The sequence below is a fragment of the Perognathus longimembris genome, chromosome 4, assembly GCF_023159225.1.
Source record: "Perognathus longimembris pacificus isolate PPM17 chromosome 4, ASM2315922v1, whole genome shotgun sequence".
NCBI lineage: Eukaryota > Metazoa > Chordata > Mammalia > Rodentia > Heteromyidae > Perognathus > Perognathus longimembris.
In genome coordinates this window covers 24674367-24697260 of record NC_063164.1, presented here as the reverse complement: position 1 = coordinate 24697260, position 22894 = coordinate 24674367, and the positions used below count along the sequence as shown (strand labels likewise).

Sequence of the window (22894 nt, the reverse complement as noted above, 5' to 3'; positions counted from 1 at the left end):
GTGGCTAGAGTGCCTGCCTTGTATTCATGAGGCCCTGGGTTCAATTCCCCAGCACCACATATACAGAAAATGGCCAGAAGTGGCGCTGTGGCTCAAGTGGCAGAGTGCTAGCCTTGAGCAAAAGGAAGCCAGGGACAGTGCTCAGGCCCTGAGTCCAAGGCCCAGGACTGGCCAAAAAAAAAAAAAAAAAAAAAAAGAAAATATAAGGGCAAGTGAGTTTTCCCTTAATGCCTCTCTGTAATAAAAGAGACGTGGCAGTAGAATTCCAGGGCTCAGATGCTGGAGGATTCATAACTCTAAGCTGTACTTACAGAGTACAGACCTTCCATTCTCAAGGTCAAATCACAATTCAAGATGGCTGCTGGTACTCCAGCTCTTGGTACAACTCCAGCCCTCAGTAAAGACTACAGAGCTAACAGGCAGGGAGAAGGGCAATGGTTCTCTTTGTCTAGCTGAGTCACATTTTATAAGTCAGTTTTCCTGAAAGCTTACATGTACCAATTTTACCAATATGTCATTTGCTAGACTTTAGTTATAGGGCTACCGTTCACTGTAAGAAAGCTTAGGAAATAATGTATTTTTCGATGAACCGTTAAATACAGTTGAGCTCCTACTAGTAAGAAAGAGGGTGCTATACTTTATTTTTGCTATAATAAGCGATCCCTTCTCTTGGCAAAGCTGTTTCCAGATAGTCCTCCAAGGTTCTACCCGGGGATCAGTCCAACCCAACTATTCCTTCCTTCTCATCTTTCTTTTCTTTCCCTTTTTCCTTTCTTGAGTCTAATTATCAATTTATAATGACCAGCAATATTTTGAATAAGCACTAGATATTCTGCTAGAAAAACGCTAATGTCTGTGGCCTGCAGTATGCTGGCCACCCAGGACTGTCACACCCACAACAAGAAAATCACCAGCACTCAGTCAGTCGGGCTAGGAGTCTTTAGTTAGCTGTGCACAGCATCTGCTCTCCATCATTGGGATGGTAAAGAACAGCAATGAGCCACTGCAGGGCTGGGTTTTTCATGTATATGAGGCAAGCGCTCTTGCTACTAGGCCATATTCCCAGACCTAGAGCTGGGTTTTTAAAGGTAGAAGAAGCTATGCATTCTACAGCAGGTGGTCATGTAGCACAGATGCAGGAGGTTAACTCAGGGGCTAGAGCAAGTCACAAATGAGTTAAGCAAGCCATTTACAGAAGCAGAATTTCGCAGTCAGGCTGACCTAATATTAACTTTATTTTAACAATTGTTCCATGTTCCCCTAATATCAACTAAGCAAGCACGAGTGGGCTAAAACAATCCAGTACTCAGTCATAAGTGAACCAATCTGACAGTTGCCATGGCATTTCTGTAACTACTACTATGGTTGCTACCTAAAGACAGAGAGGAACAAGGGATATACATATTTTAAATGTCAAACTACAAGGAACGAGTCTTATGGATGGGGGTGCAGCCCTCTAGCATGGAGTCACCAAAATGGAGTTGTAGAAGCTAAGAGTAAACAGTGAGACAGTGAAATTTTACAAGCCCTATTGTTTCTAGGAGCTGGGGTGGGGGCTCCACTTTTCCTTGGTTTTCACATGGCCTGCTTACCTTTGTGTCTTTTATTCCTGTGCATGCACATAAATAAGGCTTACTTGATACTCAGTTCAGGCAGTCTCAGCTCAGGTTATTTTACCAACATGACCTTAAAATACTTATGATGAGGTAGGAACCCAAAGGCATAAGTCCTCTGAACATTTTAAATACTATTTATTAAAACAAATTCCAGGATATGGAAACATGGGGTTTTTGTTGTTTGTTTTTGCTTTTTTTTTTTTTTTTTTGGTCTTTTATGGGGAAGCCACGTGGGGACACAGAAGAGGATGGAAGAAGGGTGAACAAATGCAGTCCTGGTATTCAGTACACCCTGTGTGGAAAATGAACTATGCAAATTGTGGGCAGGGAGAGGAGAGTGAAGCTGTGGGAAAGTGAAGGAAGGGATGACATTTTCCAAAAAAGAAATGTACTCATTACCAGAGTTAGGAAATGGTAAAATATTTATAATGACATAAATTTAAATGTACTTAAAATAGTTTTTTGCTTGGAGGAGAGTGGTTTCAGAGTAGTAGAGTAGATATGTTTTGGTAGCCTTTATATGGGGGACTTTACGTTGGTTTCTAAGAGTATTTTGTTTTCTTGAGGCGCGTGACATTCCACTATAAGAGAAGTAGTCTGAGTTTCTTTGGAGGTGTCTGTTCTCGCACAAGAGGTGTTGGTGTGAATGAGGTAAGTTTCACTGATTTGCTTTAAGTAGAGTTTTATCATTGCATCTGATCTTTCTTCCTTATGGTATAGTTTGCATCCCTTTTCATGCTAGTTTTAAATGATGACTTGAAAATGGGGCATGAGAGAGTGGCTCAGATTAGAAAGTAGAGCCAATTCAAAGTGCTCCTTTAGGTTTATGACGATCTCATTGGGTATCAAATGCAAGCCAAAAGCTGGCTCAAAGATTTTAGGCTTCTATACACAAAATAGGTTACATTTTTATAAACTCATCAATCTATATTACTTTTAAAAATTATGAGCCGGGCGCCAGTGACTCATGTCTGTAATCCTAGCTACTCAGGCTGAGATCTGAGAACCATGGTTCAAAGCCAGACCAGGCAGGAAAGACTCTTATCTCCAGTTAGCTACCAGAAAACCAGAAGTGGTGCTGTGGCTGAAAGTAGTAGACTGCTAGACTTGAGCCAAAAAGCTCAGAGACGGGACCCAGATCCCAAGTTCAAGCCCCCCGACTAACAACAACAAAATTGTGGTGTTCTTCTGCACATTTTGAATTTAATTCATTTAAGTAAGTTTTTAGCCTTAGTATCTTTTATTCTCTCTATGTAATAAAAAAAAATCTTTGGGCTTTTTACCTACCTCTCTAGAAGATGAATTGAAACAAATGGTTTCTTAATGACACAGCTTGGGTTCTTGATACATTTATTTTTTTATAAAAACATTTTTAGTGTTTTCAGGGTATCTGTTTTAATTTCCAGGTCTTTGATCCATTTGGAATTGATTTTGGTGCACGGTGATATATAAGGATCTAGTTTTAGTTTGTTGCAGGTATTGAACCAGTTTTGCCAGCACCATTTGTTAAAGAGGCTATCTTTCTTCCATCCTATTTTTTTTTTTTCTCCTTTATCAAAGATTAAGTAGGCATAGTTCTGCGGGTTCATTTCTGGGTCTTCAATTCTGTTCCATTGGTCTTCAGGCCTGTTCCGGTGCCAATACCAAGCTGTTTTTATTACTGTAGCTTTATAAAGCAGCTTGAAGTTGGGTATTGTAATTCCTCGAAAATCATCCTCTACAACCCAACTAACCATACCTACATCCTGGTCAGTACTGGTATGTGTTTTACCAGGTCATCCCAATAGCCATTACTCACTGGGGAGCTCTCTCATAGTTGAGTTGAATTTTTCCATGACTGGATATGAGTTGAACTGGAGCACAGTGTTTATGACTTGTATTTCACATTCGCCTATAAGCCCTTGTGTCTGAGAGATACCACGCAGGAATGGGGGTGGGTATGGGGGGAGGGAGGACTTTCTACTTCTTGGTCCCACTTTCCAAGGAAGAACTGGTAAGGAGAACATGCCATTTTTTGGTGCTGTCAGGCTCTACTTAGGAACTGAGGTGATGTGTGATATCAATTAAGAAATAATAACTAGCTTTGTGCCCTCTCTCAAATATTTCCCACACACTTTCAACTCTGAAAAACAGTATGGTCTTCCAATGGCAGTGGCACAAGTGTTATCACAGAGCCTGGCTCAAAACCTCGGAATCCAATGGGAACCTTCTAGCAGAAAGCTGAGTATGTACATTGACCTTATTCTCACTTCCATGTCCTTCTGTGTTATAATGCATGTCAAATCAATAAATATGTTTTTTCACTTCAAAGTTATTGTACTCTAGTTGTAGTCTATTTCTTTCCTCTAAAAAATTATAAAAAAGGAAGTGGAGCTCTGGCTCAAAATGGTAGAGTGCTAGCCTTGAGTAAAAAGTTCAGGAACAGTACCCAAGCCCTGAGTTCAAGTCCCACTACTAAAAATTACAAAACAAGAAACTTTAGGTAGTTATTATTTGGGTTAAAGACATGTCCTTTTCAAAAATCTATAAAATTATACCCAGTTTCTCATGGTATGAATTGGCTGCTTTTCACAGGGTTAAATGTTGGGATTAAGGGCAGTAATTAATTACTTCCCCTCTGGGTTTGAATCATGTCAATTTTAGCCATAAGATGCTAGATGAGGCTCTATCACACATTTAGTTGGTTGGTCAAAAAGGAGATTATATTTTAGCTGTAGTTATTGCCCCCCTGGCCAAATCAGAAAAATTAGAGAAGTCTTCCCTAGACAGAACCAGTTCCCTGGTTTTTGGGGCAGGTGAGAGAGGAAAGAATCCCCTAGGGCCTGGGGTGGTCATAAAATATAGTTTTTAGTAATTTTTTCTATATTGCAGGAAGGAATAGTGCTCAAGGCCTACAGATATTATAGCGTGATCTTATAGAAAGACCAACATGTTTACTTATATTGTTTACTAAAATTAAATCCCTTCTTCATGAAAATATGAGACAGTAGGAATAAGGTTTTACTCCCAAGAGAAGAAAAAAAATCTACCTTACTATTTACATACATTATTATAGTTTTTTGGTCCTTACTGCATAATATTATGAAAAAATGAAATGAAGTTCCCATGGACTTTACCCACTGTGCTTTATAGACATATTAAGTGATTAGGTATATGGTTATCACAAGTGTCTGGTTGCATTGTGTAAATCTGCTCAAGCTTTTATTTACTAATATCTTATTCAGAGCATTTGCTTTCCCGAGGAAATTCTTGCTTCACATTAAAGAAGAAAGGTTTTACATTTTTGTTAGCATAGACATCTTAGAGTGGAGACTATCATTAGTTGATAACCATGTTTGACATTCCTGGATGCCAGTGCTGGAGTCAGTCGGAGCTGCTTTTCAGTCATTCCTGATACTGGTCATAGTTTCTCCTCTCCTAAAATTCTCTATTCTGTTGTGAATTGTTCATTTAGGTAGTGAGTATTTTTTTTTTCTGAATTGTATTTTTTTTTTTAAAGTTCATGTTTTGGGCTGGGAACATGGCCTAGTGGCAAGAGTGCTTGCCTTGTATATATGAAACCCTAGGTTGGATTCCTCAGCACCATAAAAGGCTAGAAGTGGTGCTGTGGCTCAAGTGGTAGAGTGCTAGCCTTGAGCAAAAAGAAGCCAGGGACAGTGCTCAGGCCCTGAGTTCAAGGCCCAGGACTGGCAAAAAAAAAATCCATGTTTTCTTAATCTATGATAGAAAATAAAATGGAAAAAATAAATAAAACAAGTTCATTACAATACCTTTGATATCTTGGTTAAACATACAAGGTTTATTTAAATGATTATTACTTCTATTTCAGATTGCTCTTTTTTTTTTTAAAGGTTCATAAGGAGGTTTATTAGTGGGGCCATAGTTCTCACGGGAGAGGGAGCTACATGGCATCTGCACCTTATCCAGGTGGCAGCTTCTCTCTGGGGGTAGAGGGGAAGTAGTTAGGTAGTGAGTAGGAGTGGCTCATTAGGTATGGGTGGGTCTGGGGTCTAGTGGGAGGAGCTGAGGACCTGAGGCTAGGGAAATGCTAGCATTCCCCCATTTGTTGTTTATTAATAACAGAGGAGGGGTACCAGGCTGGGAGTATGGGCAGAGGTTGTTTCTTCTGAAACTACTTCCTGCTGAAAAGGGGCAAAGTAGTCAGGTGTCCCTGATTCGTCATTTGGCCTGGTACCGTCCAGTTTGGTTGGTAAAAGTCTTCATCATTTCCACGAGAATGGTTATCAGGGCCAATGGGTGTTATGGTCTCCTCTGGCTACCTCCTGCAGCTTGGGCACATCAAGGAGTCACTTGGTCTGGGGTCTTCAGGGTCCAGACCTGCACTGGGCAGAGCAGTATAGTAAGAGGATGGCCTTGAACTGCAAGTTCCCAGGTGCCATTCTGAGTGAGGGATGTTATCCTGTTAAAAGAGACTTGAAAAGGTCAGGCAAAAGGCTGACAGGTTCACAGGACCAGTTAACATGAACGACATGAGAGGGAGAACACACCCTGGGCACAAGTTTTTATGTTGTTGTTTTTGAGATTATCTTCATGTGCTGGGTGCTATCGCTGAGCATTTTTGCTCAAAGCTAGCACTCTACCACTTGAGCCCAGCTCTACTTTGGCTTTTTGATGGTTGGTTGGAGATAATAGCGTTATGGACTTTCCTTCCTGGGCTGGCTTTGATATGATTCTCATATTTAAGCCTCCTGAGTAGCTAGGATTGTAGGCATGAGCCACCAGCTCCTGGCTGTGCTTGCTCTCTTTAATGGAACATTTTAGTAGATTGTTCTTCAAGTATCTTACCAAACTTGGTATTGACTCCAGAAAGTGAATTCTCTTGTCAAACTTCTGGTCATACTCTGTTAATAATTTGTTGTGTTCACAGCCAGTATGGGGTATATGCCATCTGTGTGAACCCTAGAACCACTCTGGGAGATAGGCAGAGAGACATAATTTCTCTATTAGCTGTGAAGACACCTCTAAAAAACACCAAGAGGATCTAGGTCACTTGCCAATGGTAGAACTTAGTCTGGAACTCAGACCTTCCACTCTCTAGTCCAGCATTCTTCTCACTATAAGAGTGACTGAGGAGCCTAACTGAATTATCTGAGCTTGAAAATGAGGAGATGGCACAGTTTTTTTTTTCCTGCCAGCTATTTTCTTAGGAAGCAACCTATACTTTTGGAAAAGATAATGAAATATTGATTTAAGGACCATGAGATTTGCAGACTAGGAGACCTTAGGTCTGTACCTATTTGGCATGGAATTGGTAATGCATTTTTGTAGGAACTATAACACAAATTGAAGGTGTGACTTTTGTTTCTCTTTTCCCCTGTTGCTTTTATTGTTTCATTGGACTAGAGTGTGACTGCACAGAATCCTGGGGTGGCTGCATAATGGAGGAAACGGGGTAAGTTTTTATTATATGTGCATTGATAGATATCCTTTGCTAAAATTGCGGCATATAGTTAAAGGTGGCCTCTTGGGTATTAGTCTCTTACATTAAGCATTTAGTAGAGACCCCACAATTAATTGTGTGATATTTAAAAACTGGCAGGCCTAATTCACTTTATAGTTTAATTTTTTTATTTAAAGTTGGTGATGAAAGTAAAATGTATTTGCTCCTTCTCCCTACTAACCCTTAAAAGCAGCACATTACTAAATGCTTCTAAGTTTGGGGGAGGCATTAATTTTTTAGCAGACTCAGAGTAAAAGCTGGCTGTCTACTTAAAGTAGTCAGTGAAGATGAATTTAGTCATCAATTTGCATTTTAAGGAGCTTGTAAATATATACTTTAAGGCAATAAGAGTTGTACTATCCCTCTTACAGAACCAGGAAAGCTTTACTAAGTCAGATGTACTATGCCTTAGTTAGAGTCTTCTAGTGGTAGACATTTGAACATTCACTCGCCTGTCTTCATTTTCCTTTTTCAGACATTTGGGGAACAAAAGCAGCTCTGTCCTGAGACTGGTTGCTGGAGGTGCCACCCCACTTCCTGTTTACCAGGCCTGCCCAATATTCTAGCTCCTGGAGACAGAGTTTGACAGAATCACCCATTGTCTCTGCAGCTTTAGAGCTGATTTCTGGAAATGTAGTTCCACAGCTTAGTAATCTATGCTATATACAGAAATAGAAGCATTGATAACATTGGTTTTCTAAAAGGAGACATCTTTTATCATGCACACACATCCATGCTGCTGCTGCTTCTTCCTCCTCCTCTTCCTGCTGCTCCTTCTGCTTATTTTGAGGCACAACCTTGCTGTGTAGCCCATGCTAGCTGTGAACTTGTGATCTTCCTATCTCAGCCGCCTGAGAATGGGATTACCAGTGTGTACCATCACACACACTACCTTTTATCTTTGAAACTTCCAGTTTCTAAAGAAGTTTTTGGATTGAGTATTAAATGGGACATAATGAAGTGATTTACAGTTAATGTACATTTTCTCAAGTATACATTTCTATACAGTTCTTGTGGAAGACCACTGTGAGTGGTAGCGAGTTTTATTCCCTTCCAGTAACTGCCCTCACATGTCAGAATACAAAGATACTGTATTGTATCCTAGAATGGCTTGTCATTCTCAAACTGGGCACTGCTCCAAATATTCCTGAGGAGCCACAGTGTGCATGATTTAGCTTAAATTTGACCATGTGTGTAACATTTCACTATGTATTTACATAGAGGTATTAACTTGATTGAATAAATCACATTGGGATGCTTTCCTGCTAACTCATAAATATTGTCCAGAAGTTGGACTTTCTCTCTTTCTCACACTCTCTTTTTCTTTCCTGATATTGGGATTGAAATTTGCATGAGCTCTACTACTTTAGTCATGCCCTCTAGTCCTTTTATTTTTGGTTTATTTTTCAGATTGGATGTCACACTAACTTTGCCTTGGCTAGCCTCTGAATGTGATCCTCATATCTACTGAGTAGCTGGGATTATAAATATGCATTCCTACACCTGGCCTTTGCCTGATAATGTTTAAAATAGAGTCGGAAAGTTACTCTAATTCTGTTTTTACACTAAAAACATATACACATATGGCTCAGCACATCTCTTTATGGTTTCCTTGTTTAACTCAAATTTGCATTGTTCAAACCTGAGTTATGTAATCTTTGATAAATAAATGTGACCTCCCAATCTCTTTTCCAAAAGTAGGTCTAGTAGGCTCGTGAACTCCTTTTATTAAGCACAGAGTTAGAAAAGCCAAAATATTTTGCCTGTATTGAGGCATAAATTTCATCACATGATCTTATTGAGCATCTGAACATAAGCACTTTTGTCTAAATTTGTGTAGATTTGTTTATTTTTTTCTAGAATGAACATGTTCTAATTCAGGGGTTTTAATTTTTATCTCTGATGACTGCTTTTAGTATATCATTTACATAATTGACTCTTTGTTTCCTCAGGGTATCACATTCCAGAAAGTTCTCAAAGTGCAGCATTTTGGAATATAGAGACTTTCTACAGAGAGGGGGTGGAGCATGCCTTTTCAACAGACCAACAAAGGTTAGTCACTGAGAAAGTACAATTATCTCTTCAATTTTTAACAGTGGAACAATGCCAAACATCAGCTGCTTGTCTTAGAAAGCAGGTTTCTTTTCTTTTCTTTTTTAATCTGTTTTTTTTTCTTTTGTTTTATCTGTTTTGGCAGGAGAGATTAAACCCAGGAAGTTGCACTTGCTATGCAAGTACTTAGCCGTGACCTATATCCCAGCCTGAGAACTGTTTTTTTTTTGTTGGTCACAATGATATTTAGTTACAAAACGTCTTACAGTGTTGAAGGCCAACTTGCCTTTCAAGAATAAAAAAACTATAGATCAGGGTTCAGTGCTTGCTGTACATAAGCAAGGCCTCCAAAAGGCAACTGTCCTTCAATTAAGAAGCTGTGAAAATAGTGTTTCTACCTTGCTACTAAGAGATATGTAGTTTAGATTAATGTAGAGTGTTACTTTAATCAATTTTTAAAAAATTAATTGAATTTCTTCTTGTCATTCTAAAGAAGTTATTATTATTTCTTTTTCCTCTACATCTTTCTCCTCCTCCCATTTCTCTTCTTCCTTCTGTGTTTCTTTTCTTTTCTTTTCTTTTGGTCAGTCATGGGACTTGAACTCCACCTGGTCACTGTCCTTGAGCATTTTAGGCTCATGGCTAGTGTTCTACAACTTTGGGCTACAGCTCCACACCAGGTTTTCTGAGGGTGAATTGGAGATAAGAATCTCAAGGATTTTTCTTCCTGGACTGGCTTTGAACCATGTGGTCCTCAGATCAGCCTCTTGAGTATCTAGGATTACAGGTCTGAGCCACCAGAACTTTGTTTTGTTTGTTTGTGTCAGCAAGCAGTACTAATATCAGTCAGTCAAACAATGATCCGTAGTATTTATGGGTTCCATTAATACTTTAAGTATTTATATTGCATAGTCTGTTCACCAGGAGATTCCACATTATCAATTGGCATCTTTCCAGAACCTGTACATACAATGTTGCAATCTCTCATCCACAGTTACAGAACTGAAAAAACTGCAGATTTTTAGAAGTAATATTTTTATGAGTTTTCAGAAAACACATTTGACCTAAAACTTATCCTATATTAAAAGTCCTTATTTGTCTTTTATAGTGTCACAATTTGTAAATCTTACTGTAAACCTAGGCACAATCATCATACCTTCATAGAATTCAGCAAAGCCCAAATCCTTCAATTTACTCTCTGAAGCTTTTAGATAATAGCTTGGTGGACTGCTATAGCATGTTTGGAAATAAAATTGCTCAACAGACAGAAAGGTATGGTCAATGCTAATTAGCAGACGGTGTAGAAATTTAACATGGCAAACTTCCGATGTCCTTTAAAATACGACTTCGTAAGCCAAATACAGTTCATCGCTGAAGAAAATATTTAATACTCTGAAAATTAGGAAAGCAGTGAAACTATGCTAACCTTTTCTAAAAAATGTCAGTGACTAATATGAATAACTGATAGAATAATGTATTCCATACTTATAATGAAGTGATACTGCTGGAGTCAGGGGGTGGTAGTTGGATGCCTGACTTCTGCATAACATCTCAGTAAAGCTGTGGGAAAACGACAGGACTTCTGAAGAGACCTTGATAGTTAAAGTAGGATACCTTCCCTGTGAGAGACATTGATCTCTGAGTGTCAGAACCTGAAAGCTTGCAAGTGTTTGCAATGAGTGAATTGGTAATAAAGAACTAATGGAAGATGCTGACATTTTTGAATTGCAACGTACACGGCTAATTTGGCCTGCCTTGTAGCACACCACTTAATTAGAAGCATCGTGCCTGTGGAAACAGCACTCACTTGTTTGGAAAGGTTAACATTTCTAGTTTATGCATGAGGATCCATCACTGCATCTCTCAAATTACCTGTGAGTAGAAAGAAAATTATCCCAGTAACTTGGTAGCAATATAAAAATAATTGAGTATACATATTCAGTTTTTACAAGTTAGTAAATATAGAGTCATTTATCTTTTTGAAGTACAAATTACAATGTTTAAAAAGATCCTATAGATGCCAACCGAATAGTTTATATATATGTAAAAAGAACTGCTTTTTCCTCAATTGCTTTTAGTCAATGAATATATTCATGTGCTGTGTGTTATTTTCACACTGTGTGCATATTTTCTGTGCTCTAAGAATCTCTCCCATTGCTATTTCCCATCTGGTTTGAGATGGCTTCGTATCTCAGAATGGAGAAAGATCCTACAAAAGAAACAGTGGAGGCTTGATTCAGCAGTGCTGGTCATGCTGGCCCTTCTGTTCTTTTTTCTGTTTTCTTCTTTCTCCTGGTCAACACAGCTCAGAGCAGGACTGATGAGTCCTACCTAACTAGTCTGGAAATCTTCCTTGCTCCTTATGATAGTTTTCCCTTCCTGGAAGTGGAAGGAGGGTAAAGAACTGAATGAAATCAGTGCCTCAGGGTGTGTAAAGCTGCTGGGGGCAGTCTCTTTCTCCTTTTCCTGCTCATGGGTTTGGCCCATTTGTGTTGGGATGTTTTGCTTCAGTCTTCAACCAGGGATGATGATGATACCCAGATAATTCCGCTCCTAGTGACAGGAAATTATAACATTTACCTAGAAGCAAGTGTTTGGCACCTGTAGGGTGGGTTATTCTTGAAATCTGATTCCTGTATCACTGCAGCAGTGATGGGAAGTTTTCTATACATTTGTACACGTGTATGCCTACAACTTAATATGCTTCAGCCAGCCAAGGCAGGTTTCTTTTCAGTGAAAATGATATGCTTGAATTTCTAGCAAAGTGGTTTTTCTATGTTTATTTGCATTTACTTGCTTTTATTTTTGTCAAGTTTTACGTTGTCTGAGCTACGTTGTGATATGAGACAAGTCTGTGAATTGGATATCTGTGAGTCTTATTAGCAATACATTTTAACTCCATTAGCAATTATGAAAAGTGATCTATTCCTCTTGACAGTTTGTCTCCATAATAAGTACCTCTTTTGCTAGAGGTCATCTCTGGAGCTCACCACCAGTGAAACTCCCAAAGGACATCACACCCATCCCTCTTTTGAATGTGTTGTTTCAAGTGTTATGAATAAGTCAACAGCATTCATTCCCTATGTAGATTTTGTATAAAAGATACCATAATAAATCACAAAAGTATTTCACTGCTTGTAGGGTCATGCGTATGGATGGCCTGGTTGACTTTCTGTGATAAGTTAAACATTTTTCCCTTTTCTCTCCCTAATCTCTTTCAGCTGTTTGAGCCCACAGAATGTGGAAATGGATATGTGGAAGCTGGAGAGGAGTGTGATTGTGGTTTTCATGTGGTGGGTATCAGAGATCTTTACTTTTGCTTGGTACAGCATTTCCCCAGAGCTAACAACAAAGCATTAGTGAGAGGCCTGTGTGATCATTCATCATGATCTCGCTGCCTTTCTTTCTGGTTGCTCTGATCAATGCTTCATCTTAGCTCCGACACATTAGCATTAGTCATGTCCTTATGGCCTTGTCTGGAGAAGCCTAATGGATTGTTCTAATCAAACTCCCCACCGTGTGAAAATTCATAGCTCGTACTGATTGCAGGCAAGGTTTACCAAATCATGAAACTTTTCTACATTGGATATTATTTTTGCCTTTGTAAAACCAAACGTGGGTATAAAGAATGTAAGAGAGATAACGAGGGCTGAAGGATGCATGCTAAGAAATGAATCTGCTCTTTGATAGAGCAGCTCTTTTATGGGAAATAAGATTCTACTAAGAAATAGGGCAGAAATGAGTCCATCATTGTTTAAAGTAATTCTTCTTCTGTAAGCAGAAATATCTGCTTACACTTAATATGAATATACTTATTTGGATCCTATGTAAGTCAGGTGGGGAGAGAATGTTTTGGGTTTTTTTTGCCAGTCCTGAGGCTTAGACTCAGGGCCTGAGCACTGTCCCTGGCTTCTTTTTGCTCAAGTCTAGCTCTCTGCCACTTGAGTCACAGCACCACTTCTGGCCATTTTCTGTATATGTGGTACTGGGGAATTAAACCCAGGGCTTCATGTATATGAGTCAAGCACTCTTGCCACTAGACCATATCCCCAGCCCAGGGAGAGAATGTTGAATGGGTAGCAGCAAAAGTTCCTGGTTTACCCACATGGACTGTTTTCTCTAGGAATGCTACGGACTGTGTTGTAAGAAGTGCTCACTCTCCAATGGGGCCCACTGCAGTGACGGCCCCTGCTGTAATAATACCTCCTGCCTTGTGAGTTCCTGACATATTATCTTTCTTTTCATTGACAGGTTAGCCAAATAACTTAGCATGTGCATGAGGTTTCGTGTCACTTTGTCATATAGTACACATGTGACAACACAGGTTTCACATATTAACCTGCAATGTTGTACCATAAGTTCTGGGGGGCCACCACATTTATCGTCACTGTCATTCACTGTCCATCATCTTATCCTCCAGTGCTTCCTCAGGAGAATGTACTTGTACTGCTTAAACAGCAGGTTGTCCTACTAACACAGATGAGAACCAAATTAAATTGTTGAGGAAAAGAAGGACAGTTACTTTGGTCTTTAGATAATATGACCTACTTATAACATTTTTTTTCTTCAGAACTTACCCTAAATTACTTTAAACTCATAGCATAAAAGCTAGTGCTCTTATTTTTTCACTTGACTTTTGAGTGTTCCATAAAGTCAGGGAAGACAGATTGGGCTATAACATGGTATGTTCATATGTTCATACATGTGTTTGTATTGTGCCACCTACAGTGACCTCTGAGTTATCTTTGGCAAAGTCATTTTTAATATTCCTTGTTCTCATATATAACACCATATGGTATTACCAATATCCATAATTTACATGATATTAGTTTTTCAATATGAGGAACATTACACATATGACATTCTTGAAGATTATAGTAGTTTATGTCTACTACCAGATTATGAATTGCTTGAGGCTCATGGGCCTTACTTTCTGTTTGACCAATCTCCTCCCCAGACAGACAAAATGTTTTGTATATCCAAGACAATCACTGAAATCACTGAAGATGACTCATATGAATTCATTGTGGCTTTACTGTTCATATATAGCTAAGGCAATATTAATATCCAAGCTAGTGAATAAATTAGTGAACGTTGGCATATATGTATATTAACCCCACATTATTTTATTCCTTTGTTTTAAGACAAACAAGTGCTTATTATTTTTACAAAATTTGCATTTGTGTTGTTTTTCTAAAATAATACTTAGAAAGTGATTTTGACATCTGAACTCTTAATGCTTTTCTGTAGATTAGAAGGAAGTATCTGGGCCTTGTTTCTATACTGCAACTGTATTATGACTCACAAAAAGAGTTTAGTGATGCTTGTGAAAAAGCATAAGAATTTTCAGTGAATAAAAGAATGATAACATTTGAAATATTGATTAATCCTGGCTCCTAATACTGAATTTTGATTTGTAGTTTCAGCCACGAGGGTATGAATGTCGAGATGCTGTCAATAGCTGTGATATTACTGAGTATTGTACTGGAGACTCTGGCCAGGTATGGAAAACTGAGTTTTGAGTAATACATTTTACAATACATATCTGTAAAGCTTTCATGGTAGACTGTATGTATGAACATAGTCTGATTTCTACGGCTTCGTTTTCTAGCTACTTCTAGCTCTTCACTATACTTTTATGTTACAAAAGCTCGGTGTGCTATTTCTAGATATCTAGCTCTTTATTTTTTTTGCTGAAATTTCCCTTCATCTCTCTATATGATTTATACTCAACTAATTGATGCTTCTTCTTAGGTCTCTACTTCTGAAACAGTACATTGACTTTAGTGGAGCATCAGTACTGTTTTCAAACATTTTAAGAATACAGACCATTTAAAATAAACAAACAGCCAGGAATGGGTGGTTCATGCTTTGTAATCCTAGTTACTCAAGAGGCTGAGATCTAAGGATTGTGATTGGAAGCTAGCCTAGGCAGGAAAGTCCATAAGACACTTAATGCCAATTTACCACCAGAATGCCAGAAGTGGAGCTGGAGCTCAAGTGGCAGAAAGCTAGCCTTGAGTGAAAAAGCTCAGGAACATCACCCACACCCTGAATTTACACACACAAGAAAGTTATGTCATATTATTTCATTATTTGTCTTAAAATGAACGAACATTTATAAAGTTATCTATCTAATGCTGTTGTCAATGCCAGGATATGGGAGAGAACAAGATTGACAAGTGCTTGAACTCATGGTGGTAGTTACAAAACAGATATGTAAACACAAATATTAGATGGCATAAATAAAGTGCTATGACAAGAAGCTTGAAGTAGAGACATTAGTGAACAGCCTACTATTTTTAGTGTTATAACAGAATGCTAAAAACATAACTGCCATATATAGTTTTATTTTTCTAAATATTCTATTGTCAAAGAAAAACAATGTTTATCTCTTTATTTGTCTAAGGCAAAAATGCTACTGCTAAATTAATTTGTCAGTGGATATTTGAAGTTTTTCTTACTAATCATTTCCCAACATGGTCAGAATGACCATGGGAGTCAGAGTACATCAAACATTTTCTTTTCTTCTAAAAAACAGTTTTAGAATTTTCTTCTCCAAGACAGTGAACTTTGAATTTAGTTAATCCTAGTAATTATTTGGAAAACAGACTTTCTGTATCTCTGAAAATCAATGTCTATAATCAATACTATGACTTTTTCTTTTCTCTCATTGTTTTATTCTTCTTTTTATGTTTAGTAGCACCGAGTTTAAAGCCAGGACCTTATGCTTGTCAAGGAGGTATGCTACTACTTCAGCCAACTCCCCAGATGATTTTGCTATAGTGATTTTTCAAATAAGGTCTTGCATTTATGATTAGGTTGGAGTGAACCATGATCTTCCTGTTTAAGCTCCCTCTGTGTGTATCTGGGATGAGAGGCATGTACTACCATGCCTAATTTTTTGTTAGTTGAAATGAGGTCTTGTGAACATTTTTCTCAGGCTGGTCTTGAGCTCTGCTCCTCTCAATCTCTACCTCCCAGTAGGTAGGATTACAGACATGAGCCTGCATATTGCACATGAATAGCACAATGTAAACACAGTTGAAGATGTTTCAGGTGAACCTTGCTGCATAGTGTAAAACCAAGGAGTGGAATGATATTTGAGACAATCCAGAGCTCTCCTCCCAGATCAAAGTACAACTCTTCTGTTCTAAATGTTCTTACAGATAAGATTCCCCCTAAATTCTCTGTCAAACATATCTGAAATAGGAAAGTGAATTTAAAAAAATACATATGTGTATATATATAAATATATATATTTTTGAAACAGGGTCTTGCTCTGTAATTCTTGACTGATCTCAAACTCTCCATTTTCCTGCCTCAGCCTGTCAGGATTACAGGTTGTGCTCCACCATGTCTGGCTAGAAACTGGCCTCTGTTAGTATAAATTAAAAGCAGATTGATTAGAAATCTGACATTTGACTGGGACAGTTTGTTGTTGCTTTTGTGTTAGTCCTAGGACTTGAACTCAGGGACTGGGCACTGTCCCTGAGCTATTTTTTCTCAAGGCTAACGATTCTGCTCCTGGCTTTTTGGTGGTTAATTGAAAATAAGAATCTCATGGACTTTCCTGCCAGGGGTGGCTTTGAACCACACTCCTCAGATTTTAGCCTCTTGAGTAGCTAGGATTACAGGTGTGAGCCACCAGCACCCAGCGTGGGACAGTTTCTAATAAGCACTCTTTTTTTTTTTGTTAGTAAAGAACTTTACAATTTTTTCTTGCAGTGTTATACAAGTGAAATACGACAAATTAATGGTAGGGTCTGATTTGCTTTTTCCTGAAGTATTTTTTTTTTCATTTCTGTTTATTGTGGTTGCAGCAGTCTTAGAGGAAGTGAGTATAGCTGATTAATGATGTAATTGTTGACTTGTAGATGAATAGAGAGGGACAAAAGCAGCCACAGGGGTCTCTGCTTTCAGTTGGCTGAGCATTTCAGGTTTTAGTGCCAAGAATTGCATCCGTGGAACACTCACCAGGCCTGCTGAATGAAAAGCTGTGGTGAATGAAGCTGTTAGAGCACCATTTATTCTTAGAAAAACATAGAGCCAAAGCATTTTCGATTAGAATCTTCCTTAGTAAGTCACTGCTACTTAGGAAGGATAACCTAGTTCTCTTTTCTTTCCCTGGTGAACTTGATCAGTAGCCTGATATGTGCAGAATGTAATGACTTGATTGCATCTGTATGGGTCATTCAGTTATTCTCTAAGTCAGTCACTAGTAAGTGAGTACCTACTTCAAACCTGCATGCCCGAAGACAGCTACAAAAACATGAAAACATGAAAGCTTGTCAGCATGGAGCTCACATGATGATGGGGAACAGTTGTAAACAAATGAATAAGACACATGAATTGTCATGCTCTGGGAAAGAAAAGCAGGGAGTGGATTCTAACACTACTACAGAGCTTCTGTCTTGACTTTTTTCCAACTCTCAAAACTGTGTAAAAGTTTTAAGTTCACCTATTCAGCATAATTTGGGAGAAAAGCAAGGCATACTTAATGCTAAAATAAACAAGCCAGTAAATAAAAATACCCATGATATCACAGTGTTCTAGGAACAAGTGTGTGTGGTGGGAGGGTTGGACAGGTCATGACGAGGCAGCATTTCCACACGGACTCAAAATCAGGACTCTTCTGTTTTTGTGAAGTGGTCCATAGGTGGTGACATGATGCCACATTGCAGGTTTGACATTTTCGGGAGCTTGGAAAGGCTTTGTAAATTAGTTCCTGAGTGTGTTTACTCCTACATCGCAAGCTGATTCATTTCCTTCCCTCACCATTTTAATTCTGCTTACTTTCATCTCCTAGGCAGCAAATACACTTTGTTTTTCTAATCCATCTCGCAGTTAACAGGGAATCATATAGAAAGCACCCACTATGTGGGCTCTATTTTCTTATTTATTTTACCATTGGTAGAATTAATTTGAATAACCTACTTATGGAGTTAGGTGTGTTTTTGAAATATTCTTAATTATGTATTCACTACGCTTGCTTTTTCCCCCTTCACTTGTGCATATGGAGCACATTATCTGAAGATGCTTCTCATGCTGTACATTTACTAATAAAATAATATTTTTCAGTGTCCACCAAATCTTCATAAACAAGATGGCTATGCCTGCAATCAAAATCAGGTATGCTAGGAACTTCTAAATATAATTTAGAAAGGGTGGTTGGAAAAGTTGTTTATTTCTTAAATAAATGTCACATTGGAAGGAAATTTGCTCACATGAATTACAGTGGGGTTCTAATTCAGAGTTGCTTCATGCCATACCATATATTAAATGTATTTACTAGCGACAAGTTGTCCAGATTGAGGCAAAAGAAAACAAATGAAATAGCTGAAGAATTAGAAATCTTAATCACTAATTTGTGACCATCTTTAAGTAATTCCAGCCTATCTGTTATGGGAAAATATGACAATTTTTTGTAATGGCTTTTGAAAATTTCAACCATGCATATACAAGCAAAGCTAAAAATCATTTAAGTGTCATTCAAAGAAAGGCACCAATCTTTGCTTCCCATAGTTTTGAATTTTAGATAATTATTTTGAATTTTTGAATGTAAGTACCTGTGGTTTTTTTTTTTTGCCAGTCCTGGGCCTCGGACTCAGGGCCTGAGCACTGTCCCTGGCTTCCTTTTGCTCAAGGCTAGCACTCTGCCACTTGAGCCACAGTGCCACTTCTGGCCGTTTTCTATATATGTGGTGCTGGGGAATTGAACCCAGGGCTTCATGTGTATGAGGCAAGCTCTCTTGCCAGTAGGCCATATTCCCAGCCCAGTACCTGTGTTTTGAGGTCTGTGCTATCTTAAGCTTTTTATAAGATGTTGGTACCGTACTCTCACTGGTTTCTGTGAAAATATTAGAATATGGAATGGAAAAAGCACCTTATCGAAATCATCTAGAAAGAGCTGTTGTCATCAGAATTTGGGGGAAGGTGTTGTGGCTCTGTGCATCTCATACATGTTTTTGTCCTCAGGGTCGCTGCTACAATGGCGAGTGCAAGACCAGGGACAACCAGTGTCAATACATCTGGGGAACAAGTAAGTCATGGCTTCCTGTTTGCTGGTCCCATGTGCACGTTCTCTTAAGATTGTTTTTCTCTACTAGTCTTGCTGACACAGATACACAGCTTGCAGTAACATGAAAGAAGGAAGGAAAAAGAGAGAAGAGGAAAGGAAAGAAAACAAAGATCTAGAAAAGGATGAGAACAAAGAAATCTGCAAAACTATATCTGAAGAAAACTATAGAGGAGGTAGCTGAATAGTACAGTACATGAGAGGCCTTGGATTTAATTTCCCAGTACCTACCAATCATAATTAATAATAGCAATAATAACAGAAAAACCAAGATATACAACTGTTGAGGATTTGTCCATTTGAATCCTAACCAAATGCCATCTGACTATCATAGAAGGGATTTTTCATCCCCTGTGAAGATTGCATTGAGTACAGTGGTCATAATCATTATCTGGCCACCTGTATGGCTGACTTTGTGAGCTCTCACGTTTATCCCCTACCAAGTTGGCTTTCTGGAGTAGTAGCTTCCTAAGAGTATATGGTAGAATGTTTCAGGACATTTCCCTCATAGCTACTTACTCAGATTTACAGTGCCACTCCAATAAACTTCGGTTCACAGGGGCCACATGGAAAGTTCCAGAAATGAGTCTTTGTTGGCTGAGGCTGGGACTTTGCAGAGAAAAACAAAGCACATAAAGATAAACAGAGATTCTGGAATGAGTGATTTTAGTGTTGGGCAAATATCATTTATCTGAATAGTTTACATTCACTGCTTTTGTTTTGTTAGAGGCAAGATGATAAGGGCATATTGACTTTTAAGAAATTTGAAAATCAGGGCAAGGCACATAACTCAGTGGTGAAGTACTTCCCTACCATATGTTAAGCCTTAAGGTTGATCTCCAACATTGCAAAAAAGAATAATGATTGGAGCATAAAATCCCAAGTAAAAATATGGGTTGAGACTTTATAATGCATCTTCTAACATTAATATAAAACAAAATCAAGAATGTTTACAATTTTTTCTTCTCTGTGTAACTTCATTAATTTCTGCATATGACCTTTTCTGTTACTCACCTTCAAACAGTTTCTGACATTAAAAACAACCCCCAAGTTGGAGCCTTTTTGTACTATCTCCAAGAGCCAATTGCTACATTTCAAGGATTTGATAAGCTAGTGAATATCATACTGATAAATTAAAATCAGGTTGGGTGTATTTACAGCATAGAAATTGGCAAATGCTACAATTTAGGACTTTTAAATTCTTTTTCTGGAGAATCAGTTGTTGAGCATTAAGTACACGGGCCCACAATTGGTTATGGATGATGGGAACTGAAATGAAATTTCTTATCTTGCCCATCTCCAAAAGAGGCTGCAGGATCTGACAAGTTCTGCTATGAAAAGCTGAATACCGAAGGCACTGAGAAGGGAAACTGTGGGAAGGATGGAGACCGCTGGATCCAATGTAGCAAACAGTGAGTGGCTTTGGGGCAGGATGCCCGCTCTTAGTGATCCAATGCAAATGCAAAATGAGTGCAAAGTAAAAGTCACTTAAAAAATGTTCCAACTATTCAAAAGCTTAAAGCATATATTAAAAATATATAATAGAATATAATAAATACAATAGATATAAAATATAATAAAATATATAATGGTATATTTAAAGGAAAATAATAGTACATTGACATTATGCTACAAGATTGATCGTGTGTGAAATTCAGAAAATTGATCACCTGCTGTATTTTGCTTGATTCTTGTTTTGAATATGCTTTACCAAGGGATTTATGATTATTAGGGCCTAACTTTCTACTTTTGCTATATTACATGGCCTATGAATGTGTTATTATGCACATTTGAAGAGGCAAATTTTGTAGACTAGGTATATGTTGAGAACTAATATATAGTGTAGTGAAATATATGATAAATTTTATGAAGTAATAATATGTTTTTATTCATTTCACAAGTGCAGCATCTTTAGATTTTACTAGTCGATTAATACTAGAGCAGAGACTTTTCCCTTCTGAACAATATCTAGTTCATGGGTAGTAGAGGCCTCTTTACTCAGAAATGAGATACTTTGGGGGGAACGTTGGTTACATTTCCCCATAAATGATGGAGGAAAGTTGAAATTACCATGTAATCATATATTTAGGTTAATTCATTGACTTGGATCAATGAAGCTATTAAGTTCTAAGTCAAAGCTCCCCCATTTTCCTCCTACAGCAAGGATTAATTGCTTCCTAATTTTGAAGCAGAGCAAAGATTTTGGGCAAGTTTTGTTTTGCTAATCAGTCGTTGCTGTTAATATATTTTATGAAATATTGCAATAAAGACAAGGCTTTAGTAGGCAGCACAGCTTGACTATAATTATTTAAAATTACACCAAAAGAATAGAGATCAGAGCTTCCCTTCTGATGTTTTCTGAGTGAGGAGTAGACATTCCAAGACACTGATCCTCAGTTCTTTGGGTAACACAAAGTAGGAAGAAGGAGGATGTAACATAGTCAAGACCCATGGGGCTGGGCATTTCTCAATTTAATTAGCTTTACTCATTTGTTCTAGATATATCTGATCATTGAGTAACTTTTTTTTTTTTTTTTTTTTTTTGCTGGTCCTGGGGCTTGAACTCAGGGCCTGGCCAGAATGCTCCCTGAACCTCTTTGTGCTCAAAGCTAGTGCTCTATCCCTTGAGCCACAGTGCCACTCCTGGCCTTTTCTGGGTAGTTTATTGGAGATGAGTCTCATGGACTTTCCTGTCCAGGCTGGCTTTCGACTCTGATCCTCAGATCTCAGCCTCCTGAGAAGCTAGGATTACAGGCATGAGCCACCAGTGCCTGGCTTCATTCTGTAATTTGTGACCTTAAATCACTTGGGGAGAAATGAATTATATCACTGTAAGAGATATTTTCTGAACATCTGACTTTAGAATAACATTTCCAGTGTGTTAATATGTGTGTTTTGAAACTTGAAAATTTTGTGAAATATAATATGTAAACTTAAATAATACAAGTTGTACCTTTACTAAATAATTATGAGATGAACACCCACAAAACTCCTACCTGGGCAGAGAAATAGAATATTCTGGCATCCCAGGAGTAAAGTCTCTGTCCCCATGATTGTTCTCCAACTCTTTCCTGGACTTAATTTTCATCCTCACTTTTGTTTCTGACTTTCTTGCTTTCCTTTAGAATTTTACTGCCTAAAATTTCATTTGTGATACGTCATGCACTATTTTATATCTTACTTCTGAATTCATCATTTTAAGAGCTTTTGTGGGGGATGAATACCTGTTTTATCCATCTTATTGTTTATCTGTTTAATTTTTATAAGTATACATAAAATATACCATAATTTACTCCTGTATTCTATGTTGATGGACCTATGGGCTTGTTTCTGCATTTTGGCTACTAGGAGCTCTTCTGTGTGAATATTTTTGCATAAAACACATTCTTAGTGTGTTTTGATGCATATATCTGTAAGACCTGTTCTTAGCAGAAAAATTGGTGACTGTAGGGTATTGTGTGGTTTCTGGTGTCACTGGATTATGTCAAACTGCTTTCTAAATATGGTTTTGTTAACAATGGATATGAAAAGGTTGTTACACCTAGACTTACCAACACTTGGTTTCAATCAGATGTGATTTTAACTTTTATGCATTTTAGGGGATGTGAACTGCCATAGTTTTAATTTATATTTCTTGGGTAAAAAAATGAAGTTTAGCAAAATTTCGTACATTTGTTAAATATAGAT

The 22894-nt window shown here is 38.0% G+C and overlaps 1 protein-coding gene across 3 annotated transcripts in view; it reads left to right on the top strand.

Moving 5' to 3' along the window:
• Positions 1-22894, top strand: part of Adam23 (ADAM metallopeptidase domain 23) — a 173130-nt gene that overhangs the window by 115992 nt on the left and 34244 nt on the right. For all 3 annotated transcript variants that reach the window (XM_048344883.1, XM_048344882.1, XM_048344885.1), the window contains exons 12-21: positions 2183-2267; positions 3750-3840; positions 6981-7029; positions 9030-9129; positions 12351-12422; positions 13253-13342; positions 14550-14630; positions 18211-18261; positions 19108-19171; positions 20514-20619. In XM_048344883.1, the coding sequence (XP_048200840.1) occupies positions 2183-2267; positions 3750-3840; positions 6981-7029; positions 9030-9129; positions 12351-12422; positions 13253-13342; positions 14550-14630; positions 18211-18261; positions 19108-19171; positions 20514-20619 (789 nt within the window). The remainder of the gene's footprint in view (positions 1-2182; positions 2268-3749; positions 3841-6980; positions 7030-9029; positions 9130-12350; positions 12423-13252; positions 13343-14549; positions 14631-18210; positions 18262-19107; positions 19172-20513; positions 20620-22894) is intronic.